Raw genomic sequence first — 26,150 nt, forward strand, 5'->3', positions numbered from 1 at the left:
ACACAGGAAAAAAGGACACATTCCTGATTGAGTGCACATGTGGTTATTGAGAACAATTTTCTGTGAAAAAGATGCGCTGCAGTGGACACAAGAGAAAGGATGCTCTCCTGTGTGAGCGCGCATGTGAAAATAAGGATACGTTCATGTGAAAAGGATGCATTGCAGTGGTCTGAGGAAAAAACACGCTCTCCGGCGTGAGTATGCATGTGTTGAACAAGGTATCGTTTCATCAGAAACGACGCATCGCAGTGGACACAGGAATGGGGGCGCTCGTCTGTGTGAGTATGATTATGTTTAGTGAGGTTGAATTCTTTCGCAAAGGATGCACCACAGTGGGCACAGGAAAAAGGAAACTTCTCCGAGTGTGGATGACGCATGTGTAACACAAATTTGTTTTTCTGCACAAAAGATGCATTGCAGTGCACACAGGAATATAGATGTTTTTCTGTATGAACATGCATGTGTCTAACAAGGAAGCGTTTCCGTGAAAAGGATGCAGTGCACACAGGCAAAAGGGCACACTCCTGATTGAGAGCACATGTAATTATTCAGAACATCTTTCGCGAAAAAGATGCACTTCAGTGGACACAAGAAAAAAGACGCTCTCCTGTGTGAGAGCGCATGTGTAGTATAAGGAAACGTTTCTGAGAAAAAGATGCATTGCAGTGGTCACAGCAAAAAACACGCTCTTTGGCGTGAGTACGCATGTGTTGAACAAGGTATCGTTTCATCAGAAACGAGGCATTGCAGTGGACACAGGAATAGGGGCGCTCCTCTGTGTGAGTATGATTGTGTCCAGTGAGGTTGAATTCTTTTGCAAACGATGCACCACAGTGGGCACAGAAGCGACGCTCTACAGATTGTAGATTACCAATGTGTAACACAAATTTGTTTTTCTGTATAAAAGATGCTTTGCAATGCACACAGGAATATAGATGTTTTTCTGTATGAACACGCCTGCGTCTAACAAGGAAGCGTTTCTGTGAAAAGGATGCAGTGCACACAGGAAAAACGACACATTCCTGATTGAGTGCACATGTGGTTATTGAGAACATTTTTTCGCGAAAAGGATACACTGCAGTGGACACAAGAGAAAAGACGCTCTCCTGTGTGAGAGCGCATGTGTAGTATAAGGAAGCGTTCCTGAAAAAAGGATGCATTGCAGTGGTCACAGGAAAAAGCACGCTCTCCGACGTGAGTACGCATGTGGTGAACAAGGTATCGTTTCATCAGAAACGATGCATTGCAGTGGACACGGGAATGGGGGCGCTCGTCTGTATGAGTATGAATGTGTCTAGTGATGTTGAATCCTTTTGCAAAGGATGCGCCACAGAGGGCACTGGAAAAAGGACGCTTTACTGAGTGTCGATTACGCATGTGTAACACAAATTTGTTTTTCTGCACAAAAGATGCATTGCAGTGCACACAGGAATATAGACGTTTTTCTGTATGAACATGCATGTGTCTAACAAGGAAGCGTTTCCGTGAAAAGGATGCAGTGCACACAGGCAAAAGGGCACACTCCTGATTGAGAGCACATATGATTATTCAGAACATCTTTCCGCGAAAAAGATGCACTGCAGTGGACACAAGAGAAAAGACGCTATCCAGTGTGAGAGCGCATGTGTAGTATAAGGAAGGGTTTCTGAGAAAAGGATGCATTGCAGTGGTCACAGAAAAAAGCATGCTCTCCGACGTGAGTACGCACGTGCTGAACAATGTATCGTTTCATCAGGAACGATGCATTGCAGTGGACACAGGAATGGGGGCGCTCGTCTGTGTGAGTATGATTGTGTCTAGTGAGGTTGAATTTTTTTGAAAAGGATGCACTACAGTGGGCACAGGAGAAAAGACGCTTTATTGTCTGTCGATGATGCATGTGTAACAAAAATTTGTTTTTCTCCACAAAAGATGCATTGCAGTGCAAACAGGATTATAGATGTTTTTCTGTATGAACACGCATGTGTCTAACAAAGAAGCGTTTCTGTGAAAATGATGCAGCGCACACAGGAAAAAAGGACACATTCCTGATTGAGTGCACATGTGGTTATTGAGAACAATTTTCCGTGAAAAAGATGCGCTGCAGTGGACACAAGAGAAAGGATGCTCTCCTGTGTGAGCGCGCATGTGAAAATAAGGATACGTTCATGTGAAAAGGATGCATTGCAGTGGTCTGAGGAAAAAACACGCTCTCCGGCGTGAGTATGCATGTGTTGAACAAGGTATCGTTTCATCAGAAACGACGCATCGCAGTGGACACGGCAATGGGGGCGCTTGTCTGTGTGAGTATGATTGTGTCTAGTGAGGTTAAATTCTTTTGCAAACGATGCACCGATGCACCACAGTGGGCACAGAAGGGACGCTTTACTGATTATGGATTACGCATGTGTAACACGTTTGTTTTTTTCCACAAAAGATGCACTGCAGTGCACACATGAATATAGATGTTTTTCTGTATGAAAACGCATGTGTCTAACAAAGAAGCGTTTCTGTGAAAATGATGCGGTGCACACAGGAAAAAGGACACATTCCTGATTGAGTGCACATGTGGTTATTGAGAACATTTTTTCGCGAAAAGGATACACTGCAGTGGACACAAGAGAAAAGACGCTCTCCTGTGTGAGAGCGCATGTGTAGTATAAGGAAGCGTTCCTGAGAAAAGGATGCATTGCGGTGATTCCAGGAAAAGCATGCTCTCCGGCGTGAGTGCGCATGTGTTGAACAAGGTATCGTTTCATCAGAAACCATGCATTGCAGTGGACACGGCAATGGGGGCGCTTGTCTGTGTGAGTATGATTGTGTCTAGTGAGGTTAAATTCTTTTGCAAACGATGCACCGATGCACCACAGTGGGCACAGAAGGGACGCTTTACTGATTATGGATTACGCATGTGTAACACGTTTGTTTTTTTCCACAAAAGATGCACTGCAGTGCACACATGAATATAGATGTTTTTCTGTATGAAAACGCATGTGTCTAACAAAGAAGCGTTTCTGTGAAAATGATGCGGTGCACACAGGAAAAAGGACACATTCCTGATTGAGTGCACATGTGGTTATTGAGAACATTTTTTCGCGAAAAGGATACACTGCAGTGGACACAAGAGAAAAGACGCTCTCCTGTGTGAGAGCGCATCGCATGTGTAGTATAAGGAAGCGTTCCTGAGAAAAGGATGCATTGCGGTGATTCCAGGAAAAGCATGCTCTCCGGCGTGAGTGCGCATGTGTTGAACAAGGTATCGTTTCATCAGAAACCATGCATTGCAGTGGACACGGCAATGGGGGCGCTTGTCTGTGTGAGTATGAATGTGTCTAGTGAGGTTAAATTCTTTTGCAAACGATGCACCGATGCACCACAGTGGGCACAGAAGGGACGCTTTACTGATTATGGATTACGCATGTGTAACACGTTTGTTTTTTTCCACAAAAGATGCACTGCAGTGCACACATGAATATAGATGTTTTTCTGTATGAAAACGCATGTGTCTAACAAAGAAGCGTTTCTGTGAAAATGATGCGGTGCACACAGGAAAAAGGACACATTCCTGATTGAGTGCAAATGTGGTTATTGAGAACAATTTTCCGCGAAAAAGATGCACTGCAGTGGACACAAGAGAAAGGACGCTCTCCTGTGTGAGAGCGCATGTGTGGTATAAGGAAACGTTCCTGAGAAAAGGATGCATAGCAGTGGTCAATTAAAAAGCACACTTTCCGGTGTGAGTACGCATGTGTTGAAAATGTATCGTTTCATCAGAAACGATGCATTGCAGCGGAGACAGGAATGGAGGCCCTCGTCTATGTGAGTACGATTGTGTCTAGTGAGGTAGAATTCTTTTGCAAAGGATGCATTACAGTGGGCACAGGAGGAAAGACGCTTTACTGAGTATCCATGATGCATGTGCAACAAAAATTTGTTTTTCTCCACAAAAGATGCTTTGGAGTGCAAACAGGAATATAGATGTTTTTCTGTATGAACACGCATGTGTCTAACAAAGAAGCGTTTAGGTGAAAATGATGCAGTGCACACAGGAAAAAGGACGCATTCCTGATTGAGTGCACATGTGGTTATTGAGAACAATTTTCCGTGAAAAAGATGCACTGCAGTGGACACAAGAGAAAGGACGCTCTCCTGTGTGAGAGCGCATGTGTGGTATAAGGAAACGTTCCTGAGAAAAGGATGCATTGCAGTGGTCACAGGAAAAAACACGCTCTCCGGCGTGAGTATGCCTGTGTTAAACAAGGTATCGTTTTATTAGAAACGACGCATTGCAGTGGACACAGGAATGGGGGCGCTAGTCTGTGTGAGTGTGATTGTGTCTAGTGAGGTTGAATTCCATTGCAAACGATGCACCACAGTTGGCACAAAAGGGAAGCTTTACTGATTATGTATTAGGCATGTGTAACACAAATTTGTTTTTCTGCACAAAAAATGCATTTCAGTGCACACAGGAATATAGATGTTTTTTTGTATGAACACGCATGTGTCTAACAAAGCGTTTCTGTGAAAATGATGCAGTGCACAAAGGAAAAAGAACACTCTCCTGATTGAGTGCACATGTGGTTATTGAGAACATCTTTCTGCAAAAAAGATGCACTGCAGTGGACACAAAAGAAAAGATGCTCTCCTGTGTCAGAGAGCATGGATAGTATAAGGAAGCGTTCCTGAGAAAAGGATGCATTGCAGTGGTCACAGAAAAAAGCACGCTCCCTGGCGTGAGTACGCATGCGTTGAACAAGCTATCGTTTCATCAGAAATGAGGCATTGCAGTGGACACAGGAATAGGGGCGCTCCTCTGTGTGAGTATGATTTTGTCTAGTGAGGTTGAATTCTTTTGCAAAGGATGCACCACAGTGGGCACAGGAGAAAGGACGCATTACTGAGTATCGATGACGCATGTGTAACACAAATTTGTTTTTCTGCACAAAAGATGGCATTGCAGTGCACACAGGAATATAGATGTTTTTTTGTATGAACACGCATGTGTCTAACAAGGCGTTTCTGTGAAAATGATGCAGTGCACAAAGGAATAAGGACACACTCCTGATTGAGTTCACATGTGGTTATTGAGAACAATTTCTTGCGTAAAAGATGCAGTGCAGTGGACATGTAGCGCCCTCGTTCGGGCGGCGCGCAAACCGGAGAGCGCGCGATGGCGACAGAAGAAAATAAAGAAGGCGCTAGGCCATGGCACGTGAATCCACGGCTCACGTTCCGGGCTGGCATCGGTTATCGTTCAGGCGTGTCTCTCTTTCGCTCCTGTGGCATAAGCCAACAAGTGGTGACCCGGACGAAGACAATGACTGACTCGAATGCACCCTCAACCGAACAAGCCTCATGTCCGCAGGACGTCTCGGCCGTGCAACTGCGTCTCCCATCTTTCTGGCCACAGGACCCGCAAGTTTGGTTTCATGAGGTCGAAATGCAATTTTCCCTGTGCCGCATCACCTCGGAAACAACACGCTACTACCACGTAGCCTCCGTCCTTCTTCCTGACGTTGCCAGCGAGCTCTCCGACGTCCTCTCCAACCCCTCGGACACTACGCCATATTAGCACCTTAAAACCAAGGTGCTGGAACGATTCATGCCTTCGGAACGCGTCCGCCTACAGCAGCTCCTTGCAGAGGGGGACCTTGGCGACAGGCGCCCCTCCCAACTACTGCGCCGAATGCGACAGCTTCTTGGGAAACACGACGTCTCTGCCCACTCAGCGTTGCTTCGCGAGCTCTTCCTCCAACGCCTTTCTCAGCCAATTCGTCTCGTCCTCGCGGCGGCCGGCGACGTCAATCTCGACCGCCTGGCGGAGCTCGCTGATCAGGTTCATGAAGCGACCTCCCAATCTGTCAACGCTGTCTTACCACCAGCAGACACAGCGATTTCACGCCTTGAGGCCCGCATCGACGAACTCGCCGCCTCCATTGCCGCACTCCGGAGCCCCCTGCAGGAGACTCGTTCGCCTCGTTCCGGTCGTCGAGCTCTTCCACGCACACGAGATGCTCGGAGTCCCAGCCCTCCACCCCTCTGCTGGTACCACCGGCGTTTCCGACACCGAGCCACGAAGTGTACACCCCCATGTTCGTGGCAGGGAAACGGCTGCCGGGATCACTGACGGCGGCGTGATCTTCCTTCTCGTCCCAGCCGCCTTTTCATGATCATGGACCAGCTATCGGGCGCCAGGTTCCTTATAGATACGGGTGCGGAAATTAGCGTTGTGCCCCCGACTAAGGCTGATCGTTCAAAGTCACAGGGGCAAGTGATTCGTGCTGCCAACGCCTCGTCTATAGCAACGTATGGGCTCCGATCTCTCACCCTCGACTTCGACCTTCGCTGCATTTTCCGGTGAGTTTTCGTCATCGCAGACGTGGTTCAACCGATCATCGGCTCGGACTTCCTCTCATACTTCGATTTGGACGTCAGCGTGCGGCGGCGCCGCCTCGTAGATGGTAAGACTCGTCTCTCCATCTCGGGAGTCCTGTCCGACATCGCTCCAATGGCCATCCGCATGCTGATACCTTCCTCACCGTTCGAAAAAATCTTGGCGAGTTTCCCGGAGTTAACTAAACCGTGCAACCTCACTCAGCCGCCTAAACATACGGTGACACACCACATCGTCACCCGGGGTCCACCGGCAGCCGCTCGACCACGCCGCCTGTTCGGAGACCGCCTAGCTATTGCTAAACGGGAGTTTGACCACATGCTGCAGCTCGGCATTATCCGCCCGTCGTCAAGCGCTTGGGCTTCCCCGCTGCATTTGGCGCCAAAGCGTGATCCTGGTGACTGGCGTCCTTGTGGGGACTATCGAGCGTTGAACGCCAAGACTGTCCACGACAGCTATCCTCTACCTCACATCCAGGATTTTACATCGCGCCTCGACGGCTGCACAATTTTCAGCAAAGTGGACCTTGTTAAGGCGTACCACCAGATTCCTGTCGAGCCCGCTGACATACCTAAGACCGCCATCACGACGCCCTTTGGGTTGTTTGAATACGTGCGGATGCCTTTTGGACTCCGCAATTCGGCTCAAACTTTCCAGCGGTTCAATTCTGAGGTCACACGGGGTCTTCCTACTGTGTTTGCGCACCTTGACGATGTCCTCATCGCCAGCCGCACACCTGAAGATCATGAGCACCATCTACGCGCTCTGTTCCAACGTCTTCACCAGTAAGGCCTCGTTGTGAACGCCTCTAAGTGTACTTTCGGCACTGAAAATTGTGCGCCTCGACGGCTGCACAATTTTCAGCAAAGTGCACCTTGTTAAGGCGTACCACCAGATTCCTGTCGAGCCCGCTGACATACCTAAGACCGCCATCACGACGCCCTTTGGGTTGTTTGAATACGTGCGGATGCCTTTTGGACTCCGCAATTCGGCTCAAACTTTCCAGCGGTTCAATTCTGAGGTCACACGGGGTCTTCCTACTGTGTTTGCGTACCTTGACGATGTCCTCATCGCCAGCCGCACACCTGAAGATCATGAGCACCATCTACGCGCTCTGTTCCAACGTCTTCAGCAGTAAGGCCTCGTTGTGAACGCCTCTAAGTGTACTTTCGGCGCATCTGAGCTCGAGTTCTTGGGCCATCACATATCATCCAAAGGAATACGCCCTCTCCGGTCCCACGTTAAAGCAACTCAGGATTATCCTCAGCCTACAACACTGCGCCAATTACGCCAATTCCTGGGGCTTGTGAATTTTTCCAGGCGCTTCATACCACACTGTGCCGAACTGCTACGACTGCTCACCGACCTCCTTCGGTCGACGTCCGGCCCGTCCTCCGCCAATTCTTGGTCGTCAGAGGCCCAGGCCGCCTTTGCTGCTGCTAAGCAAGCGGTCGCTAACGCTGTGCTTCTCATTCATCCACGCAGCAACGCCCCTACTCGGTTGATGGTGGACGCATCCAGCGTGGCCGTCGGAGCCGTCTTACAGCAGTGGATTACCTCCGAGAGGAGACCCTTGTCGTTTTACTCTCGGAAGCTACTTCCTGCTGAGACCCGCTACAGCGTCTTTGGCCGGGAATCACTAGTTATCTACGCTGCAATACAGCACTTTCGGCATTTCCTGGAAGGATGCTCGTTTTACGTGCTGACTGACCATAAGCCACTGGCGTATGTTTTCCGCACTAACTCATCCAAGTACGTGCCCCGTGAACTCCGCCATAGGGCTTATATATCGGAGTTCACGACTGACATCCGCCACGTGAAAGGAGCTGACAACACCGCCGCAGATGCCCTTTCTCGTATAGCCGCGGTTGACTCTCCACCGCCAACCATCGACTGGGCCTCATTCTCTTCGGCACAGCAGGATGATAGAGAGCTTGCCACTTTTCTGGAGAACCCTTGTTCTCTCCGACTACGTCTGGTGCCTCATCCATTATCATCTGAGCGCTTGTGGTGCGATGTCTCAGCTGACCTTCCCCGCCCATTCGTTCCCGCTTCATTACGACGCACCGTTTTCCACTCCTTACACGACATCTGTCACCCTGGCATTCGGGCTACTCAACGTCTTCTCACCCAGCACTATGTCTGGCCCGGAATCAACGGGGATGTGCGCACTTGGACGCGCATGTGCATGCCCTACCAGATGACAAAGGTCTCCCGTCATACTAAGACGCCGCCCCAACCTTTCCTTCCACCCGGCCGTCGTTTCGACCATGTTCATCTAGACATTGTGGGCCCTCTGCCAGTGTCTCAGGGGTACCGTTATATATTCACCATGGTCGATCGCTTCACACGCTGGCCAGAGGCTGTTCCAATTCAAGATATCACAGCCGAGACAGTTGCCCGCGTTTTCATTTCTACTTGGGTATCCCGTTTTGGCTGTCCTGGCACCGTGACAACAGACCGTGGACGTCAGTTTGAGTCCTCGCTGTTTACTTGCTTTAATCGCATCCTCGGAGCCAGACATTGCCGTACCACGGCTTATCATCCCTGCGCCAACGGCATGGTGGAACGCCTTCACCGACAACTGAAGACCGCCTTGACTACCCGCCTCAATAGAGCCACCTGGGTTGATGCCTTGCCACTTGTGCTCTTAGGTTTACGAGCTGTCATCCGGGCAGACCTGCAGTGCTCAACAGCAGAGCTGGTGTATGGCACTTCTCTACGGCTTCCGGGAGACTTCTTCACGTCAACGAAGCTACCAGACCAGCCACAGCGATTCCTACAATGCCTCCTCGACTGCGTTCAAGACCTCCGGCCCACTCCACCCAGACCTTCCGAACACAAGACTATATTCGCCCACCCTGATCTGGCCACTGCAACACATGTTTTCGTGCGCCACGACGCGGTCAGACCACCTTTGACACCAGCCTACGACGACCATTCCGCGTCCTTCACCGCACCCCCAAAACTGCCACTCTACTTCAGAACGGCCGTGAAGAGACAGTCAGCTTGGACCGACTCAAGCCGGCGTACCTGGAGATCGCCCTAGAAAGCCTCTCATCTACGACTGATCTTCCGTTGGAATACCACAAACGGCATGTCACATTCCGACTTCCAGTCTACACGGGGGGCCCTGTAGCGCCCTCGTTCGGGCGGCGCGCAAACCGGAGAGCGCGCGATGGCGACAGAAGAAAATAAAGAAGGCACTAGGCCGTGGCACGTGAAGCAGCGGCTCACGTTCCGGGCTGGCATCGGTTATCGTTCAGGCGTGTCTCTCTTTCGCTCCTGTGGCATAAGCCAACAGACACAAGAAAAAAGACGCTCTCCTGTGTGAGAGCGCATGCGTAGTATAAGGAAGTGTTCCTGAGAAAAGGATACATTGCATTGGTCACAGAAAAAAGCACGCTTTCCGGCGTGAGTACGCATGTGTTGAACAAGGTATAGTTACATCAGAAACGATGCATTGCAGTGGACACAGGAATAGGGGCACTCCTCTGTGTGAGTATGATTGTGTCTAGTCAGGTTGAATTCTTTTGCAAAGGATGCACCACAGTGGGCACAGGGGAAGGCACGCTTTACTGAGTGTCGAAGGTGCATATGTAACACAAATCTATTTTTCTGCACAAAAGATGCATTGCAGTGCAAACAGGAATATAGATGTTTTTCTGTATGAACACGCATGCGTCTAACAAAGAAGCGTTTCTGTGAAAATGATGCAGTGCACACAGGAAAAAGGATGCATTCCTGATTGAGTCCACATGTGGTTATTGAGAACAATTTTCCGCGAAAAAGATGCACTGCAGTGGACACAAGAGAAAGGACGCTCTCCTGTGTGAGCGCGCATGTGAAAATATGGATACGTTCCTGAGAAAAGGATGCATTGCAGTGGTCTCAGGAAAAAACACGCTCTCCGGCAAGAGTATGCATGTGTTGAACAAGGTATCATTTTATCAGAAACGACGCATTGCGGTGGACACAGGAATGGGGGCGCTCGTCTGTGTGAGTATGATTGTGTCTAGTGAGGTTGAATTTTTTTGAAAAGGATGCACTACAGTGGGCACAGGAGAAAAGACGCTTTATTGTCTGTCGATGATGCATGTGTAACAAAAATTTGTTTTTCTCCACAAAAGATGCATTGCAGTGCAAACAGGATTATAGATGTTTTTCTGTATGAACACGCATGTGTCTAACAAAGAAGCGTTTCTGTGAAAATGATGCAGCGCACACAGGAAAAAAGGACACATTCCTGATTGAGTGCACATGTGGTTATTGAGAACAATTTTCCGTGAAAAAGATGCGCTGCAGTGGACACAAGAGAAAGGATGCTCTCCTGTGTGAGCGCGCATGTGAAAATAAGGATACGTTCATGTGAAAAGGATGCATTGCAGTGGTCTGAGGAAAAAACACGCTCTCCGGCGTGAGTATGCATGTGTTGAACAAGGTATCGTTTCATCAGAAACGACGCATCGCAGTGGACACAGGAATGGGGGCGCTCGTCTGTGTGAGTATGATTATGTTTAGTGAGGTTGAATTCTTTCGCAAAGGATGCACCACAGTGGGCACAGGAAAAAGGAAACTTCTCCGAGTGTGGATGACGCATGTGTAACACAAATTTGTTTTTCTGCACAAAAGATGCATTGCAGTGCACACAGGAATATAGATGTTTTTCTGTATGAACACGCATGTGTCTAACAAAGAAGTGTTTCTGTGAAAATGATGCAGAGCACACAGGAAAAAGGACACTCTCCTGATTGAATGCACATGTAATTATTGAGAACATCTTTCGCGAAAAAGATGCACTTCAGTGGACACAAGAAAAAAGACGCTCTCCTGTGTGAGAGCGCATGTGTAGTATAAGGAAACGTTTCTGAGAAAAAGATGCATTGCAGTGGTCACAGCAAAAAACACGCTCTTTGGCGTGAGTACGCATGTGTTGAACAAGGTATCGTTTCATCAGAAACGAGGCATTGCAGTGGACACAGGAATAGGGGCGCTCCTCTGTGTGAGTATGATTGTGTCCAGTGAGGTTGAATTCTTTTGCAAACGATGCACCACAGTGGGCACAGAAGCGACGCTCTACAGATTGTAGATTACCAATGTGTAACACAAATTTGTTTTTCTGTATAAAAGATGCTTTGCAATGCACACAGGAATATAGATGTTTTTCTGTATGAACACGCCTGCGTCTAACAAGGAAGCGTTTCTGTGAAAAGGATGCAGTGCACACAGGAAAAACGACACATTCCTGATTGAGTGCACATGTGGTTATTGAGAACATTTTTTCGCGAAAAGGATACACTGCAGTGGACACAAGAGAAAAGACGCTCTCCTGTGTGAGAGCGCATGTGTAGTATAAGGAAGCGTTCCTGAGAAAAGGATGCATTGCAGTGGTCACAGGAAAAAGCACGCTCTCCGACGTGAGTACGCATGTGGTGAACAAGGTATCGTTTCATCAGAAACGATGCATTGCAGTGGACACGGGAATGGGGGCGCTCGTCTGTATGAGTATGAATGTGTCTAGTGATGTTGAATCCTTTTGCAAAGGATGCGCCACAGAGGGCACTGGAAAAAGGACGCTTTACTGAGTGTCGATTACGCATGTGTAACACAAATTTGTTTTTCTGCACAAAAGATGCATTGCAGTGCACACAGGAATATAGACGTTTTTCTGTATGAACATGCATGTGTCTAACAAGGAAGCGTTTCCGTGAAAAGGATGCAGTGCACACAGGCAAAAGGGCACACTCCTGATTGAGAGCACATATGATTATTCAGAACATCTTTCCGCGAAAAAGATGCACTGCAGTGGACACAAGAGAAAAGACGCTATCCAGTGTGAGAGCGCATGTGTAGTATAAGGAAGGGTTTCTGAGAAAAGGATGCATTGCAGTGGTCACAGAAAAAAGCATGCTCTCCGACGTGAGTACGCACGTGCTGAACAATGTATCGTTTCATCAGGAACGATGCATTGCAGTGGACACAGGAATGGGGGTCCTCGTCTGTGTGAGTATGATTGTGTCTAGAGAGGTAGAATTCTTTTGCAAAGGATGCACTACAGTGGGCACAGGAGAAAAGACGCTTTACTAAGTGTCGATGATGCATGTGCAACAAAAATTTGTTTTTCTCCACAAAAGATGCTTTGGAGTGCAAACAGGAATATAGATGTTTTTCTGTATGAACACGCATGCGTCTAACAAAGAAGCGTTTCTGTGAAAATGATGCAGTGCACACAGGAAAAAGGATGCATTCCTGATTGAGTCCACATGTGGTTATTGAGAACAATTTTCCGCGAAAAAGATGCACTGCAGTGGACACAAGAGAAAGGACGCTCTCCTGTGTGAGCGCGCATGTGAAAATAAGGATACGTTCATGTGAAAAGGATGCATTGCAGTGGTCTGAGGAAAAAACACGCTCTCCGGCGTGAGTATGCATGTGTTGAACAAGGTATCATTTTATCAGAAACGACGCATTGCGGTGGACACAGGAATGGGGGCGCTCGTCTGTGTATGATTGTGTCTAGTGAGGTTGAATTTTTTTGAAAAGGATGCACTACAGTGGGCACAGGAGAAAAGACGCTTTATTGTCTGTCGATGATGCATGTGTAACAAAAATTTGTTTTTCTCCACAAAAGATGCATTGCAGTGCAAACAGGATTATAGATGTTTTTCTGTATGAACACGCATGTGTCTAACAAAGAAGCGTTTCTGTGAAAATGATGCAGCGCACACAGGAAAAAAGGACACATTCCTGATTGAGTGCACATGTGGTTATTGAGAACAATTTTCCGTGAAAAAGATGCGCTGCAGTGGACACAAGAGAAAGGATGCTCTCCTGTGTGAGCGCGCATGTGAAAATAAGGATACGTTCATGTGAAAAGGATGCATTGCAGTGGTCTGAGGAAAAAACACGCTCTCCGGCGTGAGTATGCATGTGTTGAACAAGGTATCGTTTCATCAGAAACGACGCATCGCAGTGGACACGGCAATGGGGGCGCTTGTCTGTGTGAGTATGATTGTGTCTAGTGAGGTTAAATTCTTTTGCAAACGATGCACCGATGCACCACAGTGGGCACAGAAGGGACGCTTTACTGATTATGGATTACGCATGTGTAACACGTTTGTTTTTTTCCACAAAAGATGCACTGCAGTGCACACATGAATATAGATGTTTTTCTGTATGAAAACGCATGTGTCTAACAAAGAAGCGTTTCTGTGAAAATGATGCGGTGCACACAGGAAAAAGGACACACTCCTGATTGAGTGCACATGTGGTTATTGAGAACATTTTTTCGCGAAAAGGATACACTGCAGTGGACACAAGAGAAAAGACGCTCTCCTGTGTGAGAGCGCATGTGTAGTATAAGGAAGCGTTCCTGAGAAAAGGATGCATTGCGGTGATTCCAGGAAAAGCATGCTCTCCGGCGTGAGTGCGCATGTGTTGAACAAGGTATCGTTTCATCAGAAACCATGCATTGCAGTGGACACGGCAATGGGGGCGCTTGTCTGTGTGAGTATGATTGTGTCTAGTGAGGTTAAATTCTTTTGCAAACGATGCACCGATGCACCACAGTGGGCACAGAAGGGACGCTTTACTGATTATGGATTACGCATGTGTAACACGTTTGTTTTTTTCCACAAAAGATGCACTGCAGTGCACACATGAATATAGATGTTTTTCTGTATGAAAACGCATGTGTCTAACAAAGAAGCGTTTCTGTGAAAATGATGCGGTGCACACAGGAAAAAGGACACATTCCTGATTGAGTGCACATGTGGTTATTGAGAACATTTTTTCGCGAAAAGGATACACTGCAGTGGACACAAGAGAAAAGACGCTCTCCTGTGTGAGAGCGCATCGCATGTGTAGTATAAGGAAGCGTTCCTGAGAAAAGGATGCATTGCGGTGATTCCAGGAAAAGCATGCTCTCCGGCGTGAGTGCGCATGTGTTGAACAAGGTATCGTTTCATCAGAAACCATGCATTGCAGTGGACACGGCAATGGGGGCGCTTGTCTGTGTGAGTATGATTGTGTCTAGTGAGGTTAAATTCTTTTGCAAACGATGCACCGATGCACCACAGTGGGCACAGAAGGGACGCTTTACTGATTATGGATTACGCATGTGTAACACGTTTGTTTTTTTCCACAAAAGATGCACTGCAGTGCACACATGAATATAGATGTTTTTCTGTATGAAAACGCATGTGTCTAACAAAGAAGCGTTTCTGTGAAAATGATGCGGTGCACACAGGAAAAAGGACACATTCCTGATTGAGTGCAAATGTGGTTATTGAGAACAATTTTCCGCGAAAAAGATGCACTGCAGTGGACACAAGAGAAAGGACGCTCTCCTGTGTGAGAGCGCATGTGTGGTATAAGGAAACGTTCCTGAGAAAAGGATGCATAGCAGTGGTCAATTAAAAAGCACACTTTCCGGTGTGAGTACGCATGTGTTGAAAAGGTATCGTTTCATCAGAAACGATGCATTGCAGCGGAGACAGGAATGGAGGCCCTCGTCTATGTGAGTACGATTGTGTCTAGTGAGGTAGAATTCTTTTGCAAAGGATGCACTACAGTGGGCACAGGAGGAAAGACGCTTTACTGAGTATCCATGATGCATGTGCAACAAAAATTTGTTTTTCTCCACAAAAGATGCTTTGGAGTGCAAACAGGAATATAGATGTTTTTCTGTATGAACACGCATGTGTCTAACAAAGAAGCGTTTAGGTGAAAATGATGCAGTGCACACAGGAAAAAGGACGCATTCCTGATTGAGTGCACATGTGGTTATTGAGAACAATTTTCCGTGAAAAAGATGCACTGCAGTGGACACAAGAGAAAGGACGCTCTCCTGTGTGAGAGCGCATGTGTGGTATAAGGAAACGTTCCTGAGAAAAGGATGCATTGCAGTGGTCACAGGAAAAAACACGCTCTCCGGCGTGAGTATGCCTGTGTTAAACAAGGTATCGTTTTATTAGAAACGACGCATTGCAGTGGACACAGGAATGGGGGCGCTAGTCTGTGTGAGTGTGATTGTGTCTAGTGAGGTTGAATTCCATTGCAAACGATGCACCACAGTTGGCACAAAAGGGAAGCTTTACTGATTATGTATTAGGCATGTGTAACACAAATTTGTTTTTCTGCACAAAAAATGCATTTCAGTGCACACAGGAATATAGATGTTTTTTTGTATGAACACGCATGTGTCTAACAAAGCGTTTCTGTGAAAATGATGCAGTGCACAAAGGAAAAAGAACACTCTCCTGATTGAGTGCACATGTGGTTATTGAGAACATCTTTCTGCAAAAAAGATGCACTGCAGTGGACACAAAAGAAAAGATGCTCTCCTGTGTCAGAGAGCATGGATAGTATAAGGAAGCGTTCCTGAGAAAAGGATGCATTGCAGTGGTCACAGAAAAAAGCACGCTCCCTTGCGTGAGTACGCATGCGTTGAACAAGCTATCGTTTCATCAGAAATGAGGCATTGCAGTGGACACAGGAATAGGGGCGCTCCTCTGTGTGAGTATGATTTTGTCTAGTGAGGTTGAATTCTTTTGCAAAGGATGCACCACAGTGGGCACAGGAGAAAGGACGCATTACTGAGTATCGATGACGCATGTGTAACACAAATTTGTTTTTCTGCACAAAAGATGGCATTGCAGTGCACACAGGAATATAGATGTTTTTTTGTATGAACACGCATGTGTCTAACAAGGCGTTTCTGTGAAAATGATGCAGTGCACAAAGGAATAAGGACACATTCCTGATTGAGTTCACATGTGGTTATTGAGAACAATTTCTTGCGTAAAAGATGCAGTGCAGTGGACATGTAGCGCCCTCGTTCGGGCGGCGCGCAAACCGGAGAGCGCGCGATGGCGACAGAAGAAAATAAAGAAGGCGCTAGGCCATGGCACGTGAATCCACGGCTCACGTTCCGGGCTGGCATCGGTTATCGTTCAGGCGTGTCTCTCTTTCGCTCCTGTGGCATAAGCCAACAAGTGGTGACCCGGACGAAGACAATGACTGACTCGAATGCACCCTCAACCGAACAAGCCTCATGTCCGCAGGACGTCTCGGCCGTGCAACTGCGTCTCCCATCTTTCTGGCCACAGGACCCGCAAGTTTGGTTTCATGAGGTCGAAATGCAATTTTCCCTGTGCCGCATCACCTCGGAAACAACACGCTACTACCACGTAGCCTCCGTCTTTCTTCCTGACGTTGCCAGCGAGCTCTCCGACGTCCTCTCCAACCCCTCGGACACTACGCCATATTAGCACCTTAAAACCAAGGTGCTGGAACGATTCATGCCTTCGGAACGCGTCCGCCTACAGCAGCTCCTTGCAGAGGGGGACCTTGGCGACAGGCGCCCCTCCCAACTACTGCGCCGAATGCGACAGCTTCTTGGGAAACACGACGTCTCTGCCCACTCAGCGTTGCTTCGCGAGCTCTTCCTCCAACGCCTTTCTCAGCCAATTCGTCTCGTCCTCGCGGCGGCCGGCGACGTCAATCTCGACCGCCTGGCGGAGCTCGCCGATCAGGTTCATGAAGCGACCTCCCAATCTGTCAACGCTGTCTTACCACCAGCAGACACAGCGATTTCACGCCTTGAGGCCCGCATCGACGAACTCGCCGCCTCCATTGCCGCACTCCGGAGCCCCCCGCAGGAGACTCGTTCGCCCCGTTCCGGTCGTCGAGCTCTTCCATGCACACGAGATGCTCGGAGTCCCAGCCCTCCACCCCTCTGCTGGTACCACCGGCGTTTCCGACACCGAGCCACGAAGTGTACACCCCCATGTTCGTGGCAGGGAAACGGCTGCCGGGATCACTGACGGCGGCGTGTGATCTTCCTTCTCGTCCCAGCCGCCTTTTCATGATCATGGACCAGCTATCGGGCGCCAGGTTCCTTATAGATACGGGTGCGGAAATTAGCGTTGTGCCCCCGACTAAGGCTGATCGTTCAAAGTCACAGGGGCAAGTGATTCGTGCTGCCAACGCCTCGTCTATAGCAACGTATGGGCTCCGATCTCTCACCCTCGACTTCGACCTTCGCTGCATTTTCCGGTGAGTTTTCGTCATCGCAGACGTGGTTCAACCGATCATCGGCTCGGACTTCCTCTCATACTTCGATTTGGACGTCAGCGTGCGGCGGCGCCGCCTCGTAGATGGTAAGACTCGTCTCTCCATCTCGGGAGTCCTGTCCGACATCGCTCCAATGGCCATCCGCATGCTGATACCTTCCTCACCGTTCGAAAAAATCTTGGCGAGTTTCCCGGAGTTAACTAAACCGTGCAACCTCACTCAGCCGCCTAAACATACGGTGACACCCCACATCGTCACCCGGGGTCCACCGGCAGCCGCTCGACCACGCCGCCTGTTCGGAGACCGCCTAGCTATTGCTAAACGGGAGTTTGACCACATGCTGCAGCTCGGCATTATCCGCCCGTCGTCAAGCGCTTGGGCTTCCCCGCTGCATTTGGCGCCAAAGCGTGATCCTGGTGACTGGCGTCCTTGTGGGGACTATCGAGCGTTGAACGCCAAGACTGTCCACGACAGCTATCCTCTACCTCACATCCAGGATTTTACATCGCGCCTCGACGGCTGCACAATTTTCAGCAAAGTGGACCTTGTTAAGGCGTACCACCAGATTCCTGTCGAGCCCGCTGACATACCTAAGACCGCCATCACGACGCCCTTTGGGTTGTTTGAATACGTGCGGATGCCTTTTGGACTCCGCAATTCGGCTCAAACTTTCCAGCGGTTCAATTCTGAGGTCACACGGGGTCTTCCTACTGTGTTTGCGCACCTTGACGATGTCCTCATCGCCAGCCGCACACCTGAAGATCATGAGCACCATCTACGCGCTCTGTTCCAACGTCTTCAGCAGTAAGGCCTCGTTGTGAACGCCTCTAAGTGTACTTTCGGCACTGAAAATTGTGCGCCTCGACGGCTGCACAATTTTCAGCAAAGTGGACCTTGTTAAGGCGTACCACCAGATTCCTGTCGAGCCCGCTGACATACCTAAGACCGCCATCACGACGCCCTTTGGGTTGTTTGAATACGTGCAGATGCCTTTTGGACTCCGCAATTCGGCTCAAACTTTCCAGCGGTTCAATTCTGAGGTCACACGGGGTCTTCCTACTGTGTTTGCGTACCTTGACGATGTCCTCATCGCCAGCCGCACACCTGAAGATCATGAGCACCATCTACGCGCTCTGTTCCAACGTCTTCAGCAGTAAGGCCTCGTTGTGAACGCCTCTAAGTGTACTTTCGGCGCATCTGAGCTCGAGTTCTTGGGCCATCACATATCATCCAAAGGAATACGCCCTCTCCGGTCCCACGTTAAAGCAACTCAGGATTATCCTCAGCCTACAACACTGCGCCAATTACGCCAATTCCTGGGGCTTGTGAATTTTTCCAGGCGCTTCATACCACACTGTGCCGAACTGCTACGACTGCTCACCGACCTCCTTCGGTCGACGTCCGGCCCGTCCTCCGCCAATTCTTGGTCGTCAGAGGCCCAGGCCGCCTTTGCTGCTGCTAAGCAAGCGGTCGCTAACGCTGTGCTTCTCATTCATCCACGCAGCAACGCCCCTACTCGGTTGATGGTGGACGCATCCAGCGTGGCCGTCGGAGCCGTCTTACAGCAGTGGATTACCTCCGAGAGGAGACCCTTGTCGTTTTACTCTCGGAAGCTACTTCCTGCTGAGACCCGCTACAGCGTCTTTGGCCGGGAATCACTAGTTATCTACGCTGCAATACAGCACTTTCGGCATTTCCTGGAAGGATGCTCGTTTTACGTGCTGACTGACCATAAGCCACTGGCGTATGTTTTCCGCACTAACTCATCCAAGTACGTGCCCCGTGAACTCCGCCATAGGGCTTATATATCGGAGTTCACGACTGACATCCGCCACGTGAAAGGAGCTGACAACACCGCCGCAGATGCCCTTTCTCGTATAGCCGCGGTTGACTCTCCACCGCCAACCATCGACTGGGCCTCATTCTCTTCGGCACAGCAGGATGATAGAGAGCTTGCCACTTTTCTGGAGAACCCTTGTTCTCTCCGACTACGTCTGGTGCCTCATCCATTATCATCTGAGCGCTTGTGGTGCGATGTCTCAGCTGACCTTCCCCGCCCATTCGTTCCCGCTTCATTACGACGCACCGTTTTCCACTCCTTACACGACATCTGTCACCCTGGCATTCGGGCTACTCAACGTCTTCTCACCCAGCACTATGTCTGGCCCGGAATCAACGGGGATGTGCGCACTTGGACGCGCATGTGCATGCCCTACCAGATGACAAAGGTCTCTCGTCATACTAAGACGCCGCCCCAACCTTTCCTTCCACCCGGCCGTCGTTTCGACCATGTTCATCTAGACATTGTGGGCCCTCTGCCAGTGTCTCAGGGGTACCGTTATATATTCACCATGGTCGATCGCTTCACACGCTGGCCAGAGGCTGTTCCAATTCAAGATATCACAGCCGAGACAGTTGCCCGCGTTTTCATTTCTACTTGGGTATCCCGTTTTGGCTGTCCTGGCACCGTGACAACAGACCGTGGACGTCAGTTTGAGTCCTCGCTGTTTACTTGCTTTAATCGCATCCTCGGAGCCAGACATTGCCGTACCACGGCTTATCATCCCTGCGCCAACGGCATGGTGGAACGCCTTCACCGACAACTGAAGACCGCCTTGACTACCCGCCTCAATAGAGCCACCTGGGTTGATGCCTTGCCACTTGTGCTCTTAGGTTTACGAGCTGTCATCCGGGCAGACCTGCAGTGCTCAACAGCAGAGCTGGTGTATGGCACTTCTCTACGGCTTCCGGGAGACTTCTTCACGTCAACGAAGCTACCAGACCAGCCACAGCGATTCCTACAATGCCTCCTCGACTGCGTTCAAGACCTCCGGCCCACTCCACCCAGACCTTCCGAACACAAGACTATATTCGCCCACCCTGATCTGGCCACTGCAACACATGTTTTCGTGCGCCACGACGCGGTCAGACCACCTTTGACACCAGCCTACGACGACCATTCCGCGTCCTTCACCGCACCCCCAAAACTGCCACTCTACTTCAGAACGGCCGTGAAGAGACAGTCAGCTTGGACCGACTCAAGCCGGCGTACCTGGAGATCGCCCTAGAAAGCCTCTCATCTACGACTGATCTTCCGTTGGAATACCACAAACGGCATGTCACATTCCGACTTCCAGTCTACACGGGGGGCCCTGTAGCGCCCTCGTTCGGGCGGCGCGCAAACCGGAGAGCGCGCGATGGCGACAGAAGAAAATAAAGAAGGCACTAGGCCGTGGCACGTGAAGCAGCGGCTCACGTTCCGGGCTGGCATCGGTTATCGTTCAGGCGTGTCTCTCTTTCGCTCCTGTGGCATAAGCCAACAGACACAAGAAAAAAGACGCTCTCCTGTGTGAGAGCGCATGCGTAGTATAAGGAAGTGTTCCTGAGAAAAGGATACATTGCATTGGTCACAGAAAAAAGCACGCTTTCCGGCGTGAGTACGCATGTGTTGAACAAGGTATAGTTACATCAGAAACGATGCATTGCAGTGGACACAGGAATAGGGGCACTCCTCTGTGTGAGTATGATTGTGTCTAGTCAGGTTGAATTCTTTTGCAAAGGATGCACCACAGTGGGCACAGGGGAAGGCACGCTTTACTGAGTGTCGAAGGTGCATATGTAACACAAATCTATTTTTCTGCACAAAAGATGCATTGCAGTGCACACAGGAATGTAGATGTTTTTCTGTATGAACACGCATGTGTCTAACAAGGAAGCGTTTCTGTGAAAAGGATGCAGTACACACAAAGGACACACTCCTGATTGAGTGCACATGTGGTTATTGAGAACATCTTTCCGCGAAAAAGGTGCAAAGCAGTGGACACAAGAGAAAAGACGCTCTCCTGTGTGAGAGCGCATGTGTAGTATAAGCAAGCGTTCCTGAGAAAAGAATGCATTGCAGTGATTACAGGAAAAAGCACGCTCTCCGACGTGAGTACGCTTGTGTTGAACAAGGTTTTGTATTATCAGAAACGACACATTGCAGTGGACACGGGAACGAGGGCGCTCGTCTGTGTGAGTATGATTGCATCTAGTGAGGTTGAATTCTTTTGCAAAGGATGCACTACAGTGGGCACAGGTGAAAAGACGCTTTACTGAGTGTCAATGACGCTTGTGTAACACAAATTTGTTTTTCTGCACAAAAGATGCATTACAGTGCATACAGGAATATAGATGTTTTTCTGTATAAACACGCATGTGTCTAACAAAGAAGCGTTTCTGTGAAAATGATGCAGTGCACACAGGAAAAAGGACACATTCCTGATTGAGTGCACATGGGGTGATTGAGGATATCTTTCCGCGAAAAAGATGCACTGCAGTGGACACAAGAGAAAAGACGCCCTCCTGTGTGAGAGCGCAAGTGTAGTATAAGGAAACGTTCCTGAGAAAAGGATGCATTGCAGTGGTCACAGGAAAAAACACGCTCTCCGGCGTGAGTATGCATGTGTTAAACAAGGTATAGTCACATCATAAACGATGCATTGCAGTGGACACAGGAATGGGGGCGCTCGTCTGTGTGAGTATGATTGTATCTAGTGAGGTTGAATTCTTTTGCAAAAGATGCACTACAGTGGGCACAGCAGAAAAGACGCTTTGCTGAGTGTCGATGATGCATGTGCAACAAAAATTTGTTTTTCTCCACAAAAGATGCTTCGGAGTGCAAACAGGAATATAGATGTTTTTCTGTATGATCACGCATGTGTCTAACAAAGAAGCGTTTTTGTGAAAAGGATGCAGTGCACACAGGAAAAAGGACACATTCCTGTTTGAGTGCACATGTGGTTATTGAGAACGTCTTTCGCAAAAAAGATGCACTGCAGTGGACACAAGAAAAAAGACGCTCTTCTGTGTGAGAGCGCATGCGTAGTATAAGGAAGTGTTCCTGAGAAAAGGATGCATTGCAGTGGTCACAGAAAAAAGCACGCTTTCCGGCGTGAGTACGCATGTGTTGAACAAGGTATAGTTACGTCAGAAACGATGCATTGCAGTGGACACAGGAATGGGGGCGCTCGTCTGTGTGAGTATGATTGTGTCTAGTGAGGTTGAATCCTTTCGCAAAGGATGCACCACAGTGGGCGCAGGAGAAAGGACGCTTTACTGAGTGTCGATGATGCATATGTAACACAAATCTATTTTTCTGCACAAAAGATGCATTGCAGTGCACACAGGAATGTAGATGTTTTTCTGTATGAACACGCATGTGTCTAACAAGGAAGCGTTTCTGTGAAAAGGATGCAGTACACACAAAGGACACACTCCTGATTGAGTGCACATGTGGTTATTGAGAACATCTTTCCGCGAAAAAGGTGCAAAGCAGTGGACACAAGAGAAAAGACGCTCTCCTGTGTGAGAGCGCATGTGTAGTATAAGCAAGCGTTCCTGAGAAAAGAATGCATTGCAGTGATTACAGGAAAAAGCACGCTCTCCGACGTGAGTACGCTTGTGTTGAACAAGGTTTTGTATTATCAGAAACGACACATTGCAGTGGACACGGGAACGAGGGCGCTCGTCTGTGTGAGTATGATTGCATCTAGTGAGGTTGAATTCTTTTGCAAAGGATGCACTACAGTGGGCACAGGTGAAAAGACGCTTTACTGAGTGTCAATGACGCTTGTGTAACACAAATTTGTTTTTCTGCACAAAAGATGCATTACAGTGCATACAGGAATATAGATGTTTTTCTGTATAAACACGCATGTGTCTAACAAAGAAGCGTTTCTGTGAAAATGATGCAGTGCACACAGGAAAAAGGACACATTCCTGATTGAGTGCACATGGGGTGATTGAGGATATCTTTCCGCGAAAAAGATGCACTGCAGTGGACACAAGAGAAAAGACGCCCTCCTGTGTGAGAGCGCAAGTGTAGTATAAGGAAACGTTCCTGAGAAAAGGATGCATTGCAGTGGTCACAGGAAAAAACACGCTCTCCGGCGTGAGTATGCATGTGTTAAACAAGGTATAGTCACATCATAAACGATGCATTGCAGTGGACACAGGAATGGGGGCGCTCGTCTGTGTGAGTATGATTGTATCTAGTGAGGTTGAATTCTTTTGCAAAAGATGCACTACAGTGGGCACAGCAGAAAAGACGCTTTGCTGAGTGTCGATGATGCATGTGCAACAAAAATTTGTTTTTCTCCACAAAAGATGCTTCGGAGTGCAAACAGGAATATAGATGTTTTTCTGTATGATCACGCATGTGTCTAACAAAGAAGCGTTTTTGTGAAAAGGATGCAGTGCACACAGGAAAAAGGACACATTCCTGTTTGAGTGCACATGTGGTTATTGAGAACGTCTTTCGCAAAAAAGATGCACTGCAGTGGACACAAGAAAAAAGACGCTCTTCTGTGTGAGAGCGCATGCGTAGTATAAGGAAGTGTTCCTGAGAAAAGGATGCATTGCAGTGGTCACAGAAAAAAGCACGCTTTCCGGCGTGAGTACGCATGTGTTGAACAAGGTATAGTTACGTCAGAAACGATGCATTGCAGTGGACACAGGAATGGGGGCGCTCGTCTGTGTGAGTATGATTGTGTCTAGTGAGGTTGAATCCTTTCGCAAAGGATGCACCACAGTGGGCGCAGGAGAAAGGACGCTTTACTGAGTGTCGATGATGCATCTGTAACACAAATTTGTTTTTTTCCACAAAAAAATGCGTTGCAGTGCACACAAAAATATAGATGGTTTTCTGTATGAACACGCATGTGTCTAACAAGGTGGCGCTTCTTTGAAAAACATGCAGTGCACACAGGATAAAGGACACTCTCCTGATTGAGTGCACATGTGGTTATTGAGAACATCTTTCCGCAAAAAAGATGCATTGCAGTGGACACAAGAGAAAAGACGCTCTCCTGTGTGAGAGCGCATGTGTAGTATAAGGAAACGTTCCTGAGAAAAGGATGCATTGCTGCGGTCACAGGAAAAAACGCGCTCTCCGGCGTGAGTATGCATGTGTTGAACAAGGTATCATTTTATCAAAAACGACGGATCGCAGTGGACACAGGAATGGGGCCGCTCGTCTGTGTGAGTATGATTGTGTCTAGTGAAGTTGAATTCTTTTGCAAAGGATGCACCACAGTGGGCACAGGAGAAAGGACGCTTTACTGAGTGTCGATGATGCATGTGTAACACAAATTTGTTTTTCTGCATAAAAGATGCATTGCAGTGCACACAGGAATATAGATGTTTTTCTGTATGAACACGCATGTGTCTAAGAAGGAAGCCTTTCAGTGAAAAGGATGCAGCGCACACAGGAAAAAGGACACACTCCTGATTGAGTGCACATGTGATTATGGAGAACATCTTTTCGTGAAAAAGATGCACTGCATTGGACACAAGAGAAAACATGCTCTCTTGTGTGAGAGCGCATGTGTAATATAAGGAAGCGTTCCTGAGGAAAGGATGCATTGCAGTGGTCACAGGAAAAAAGACGCTCTCCGGCGTGAGTACGCATGTGTTGAACATGGTATCGTTTCATCAGAAACGACGCATTGCAGTGGACTCTCCGGCGTGAGTCTGCATGTAGATACTGAGGGCACCTTTGTGTGAATAGAATGCATTAAAGTGAACACAGGAATAGGGGCAGTCTTCTGTATGGGTGCGAACGTGAGCCGCAAGCCTGTAGTTCTTTGTGAATGCAGCTGGACAAAAATGGCACTGTAAGGGTGGCTCGCCCAAGTGTCTGTGAAGGTGTTTGTTCATAGTTGACTTGTTGGCGGGAATGCAGAGGACCTTGTGCAAGCTTTAAAGAAGACTGCTCCAGGGGAAAAACAGACAAGGAACCTGCAAAGCCATCGAGAGTACAAAGGCAATGCAAATTATTCATCATACACTGCATTGAACTCAACTACAGCATGTCGCAATAAAAAGTGGTCGTTTCATACTTAAGTGAAGTAGAAGACTCTCTTGTTTTACGAAAAGTAAAGACACTTTTATGATGACAATGCCCTGACCCAACCCACGACACGAAAATTTCCATCTTGCTGCACATGAAAGCTATGGTTACTACATGTGAATATCGGGCGCCATCTAAAAGAATCGAATTTCAATGACCATCTGATTCTCTATCTAAAGAGTTAAATGTATCTGCATGTGCACGAACAAACCAACCACTTACTTGTTTTGTTATTTTTTTCGCATGAGAATATAAACCGAGCACTGCATAGCAAAAGTTGCACTTTATGTTGTAATACATTAAGCATATTAAGTAAAATTAGTGCAAAAGCAAAAATGATTAAACTGGAAATTATGAAGACGAAAAGAAGAACATTTGTAAGGGTTACAATGGCATTACAGGTTTTGTATTCTACCTTTAAGGTCATTAATGTCAATCACACAAGTAAATGTTTTGTGATAACACTGCCATAGGTTGCACGATTCCCACTAATACATATCTATAAAGCAGGAGTGAGCGAATATTCAAAATTTCAAATAATCTTCGAAGTAATTTGGTATTTAATTCAATTCAGAGGGGAATTTTCAGTATTCGAACATCCCAAAAACAAGTGCAGTCAATGTCCGCTTAAAAGAGACCCCTATAGACCTGCGATATGCTTTACATTATCACAGTCTCGCATTACGGCAAAGCTGCCCTCCAGACTTCGCTACGGTTGCAAGTTCGAAAAATCGAACTCCGAAGATTTCAAATTCCCAATGTTCTTGTATGCTGAGGTCTATGAAGCAGATTTAGAGCTCTTAACTTGAA

At 48.1% G+C, this 26,150-nt stretch overlaps 1 protein-coding gene across 2 annotated transcripts in view; it reads right to left on the minus strand.

Annotated features, from left to right (window-relative positions):
- Positions 1 to 26,150, minus strand: part of LOC142804040 (uncharacterized) — a 59,394-nt gene that overhangs the window by 18,914 nt on the left and 14,330 nt on the right. The window contains exon 2 of one of the 2 annotated variants that reach the window (XM_075890550.1): positions 1,836 to 25,228. The exons of the other annotated variant lie outside the window; for it this stretch is intronic. Coding sequence (XP_075746665.1) covers positions 25,005 to 25,228 — 224 coding nt within the window. The 3' untranslated portion in view covers positions 1,836 to 25,004. Of the gene's footprint in view, positions 1 to 1,835; positions 25,229 to 26,150 lie in introns of those variants that run through there. 2 annotated transcript variants of the gene reach the window in all.

The sequence above is a fragment of the Rhipicephalus microplus genome, chromosome 3 (genome assembly GCF_043290135.1).
Source record: "Rhipicephalus microplus isolate Deutch F79 chromosome 3, USDA_Rmic, whole genome shotgun sequence".
Classification (NCBI taxonomy): domain Eukaryota; kingdom Metazoa; phylum Arthropoda; class Arachnida; order Ixodida; family Ixodidae; genus Rhipicephalus; species Rhipicephalus microplus.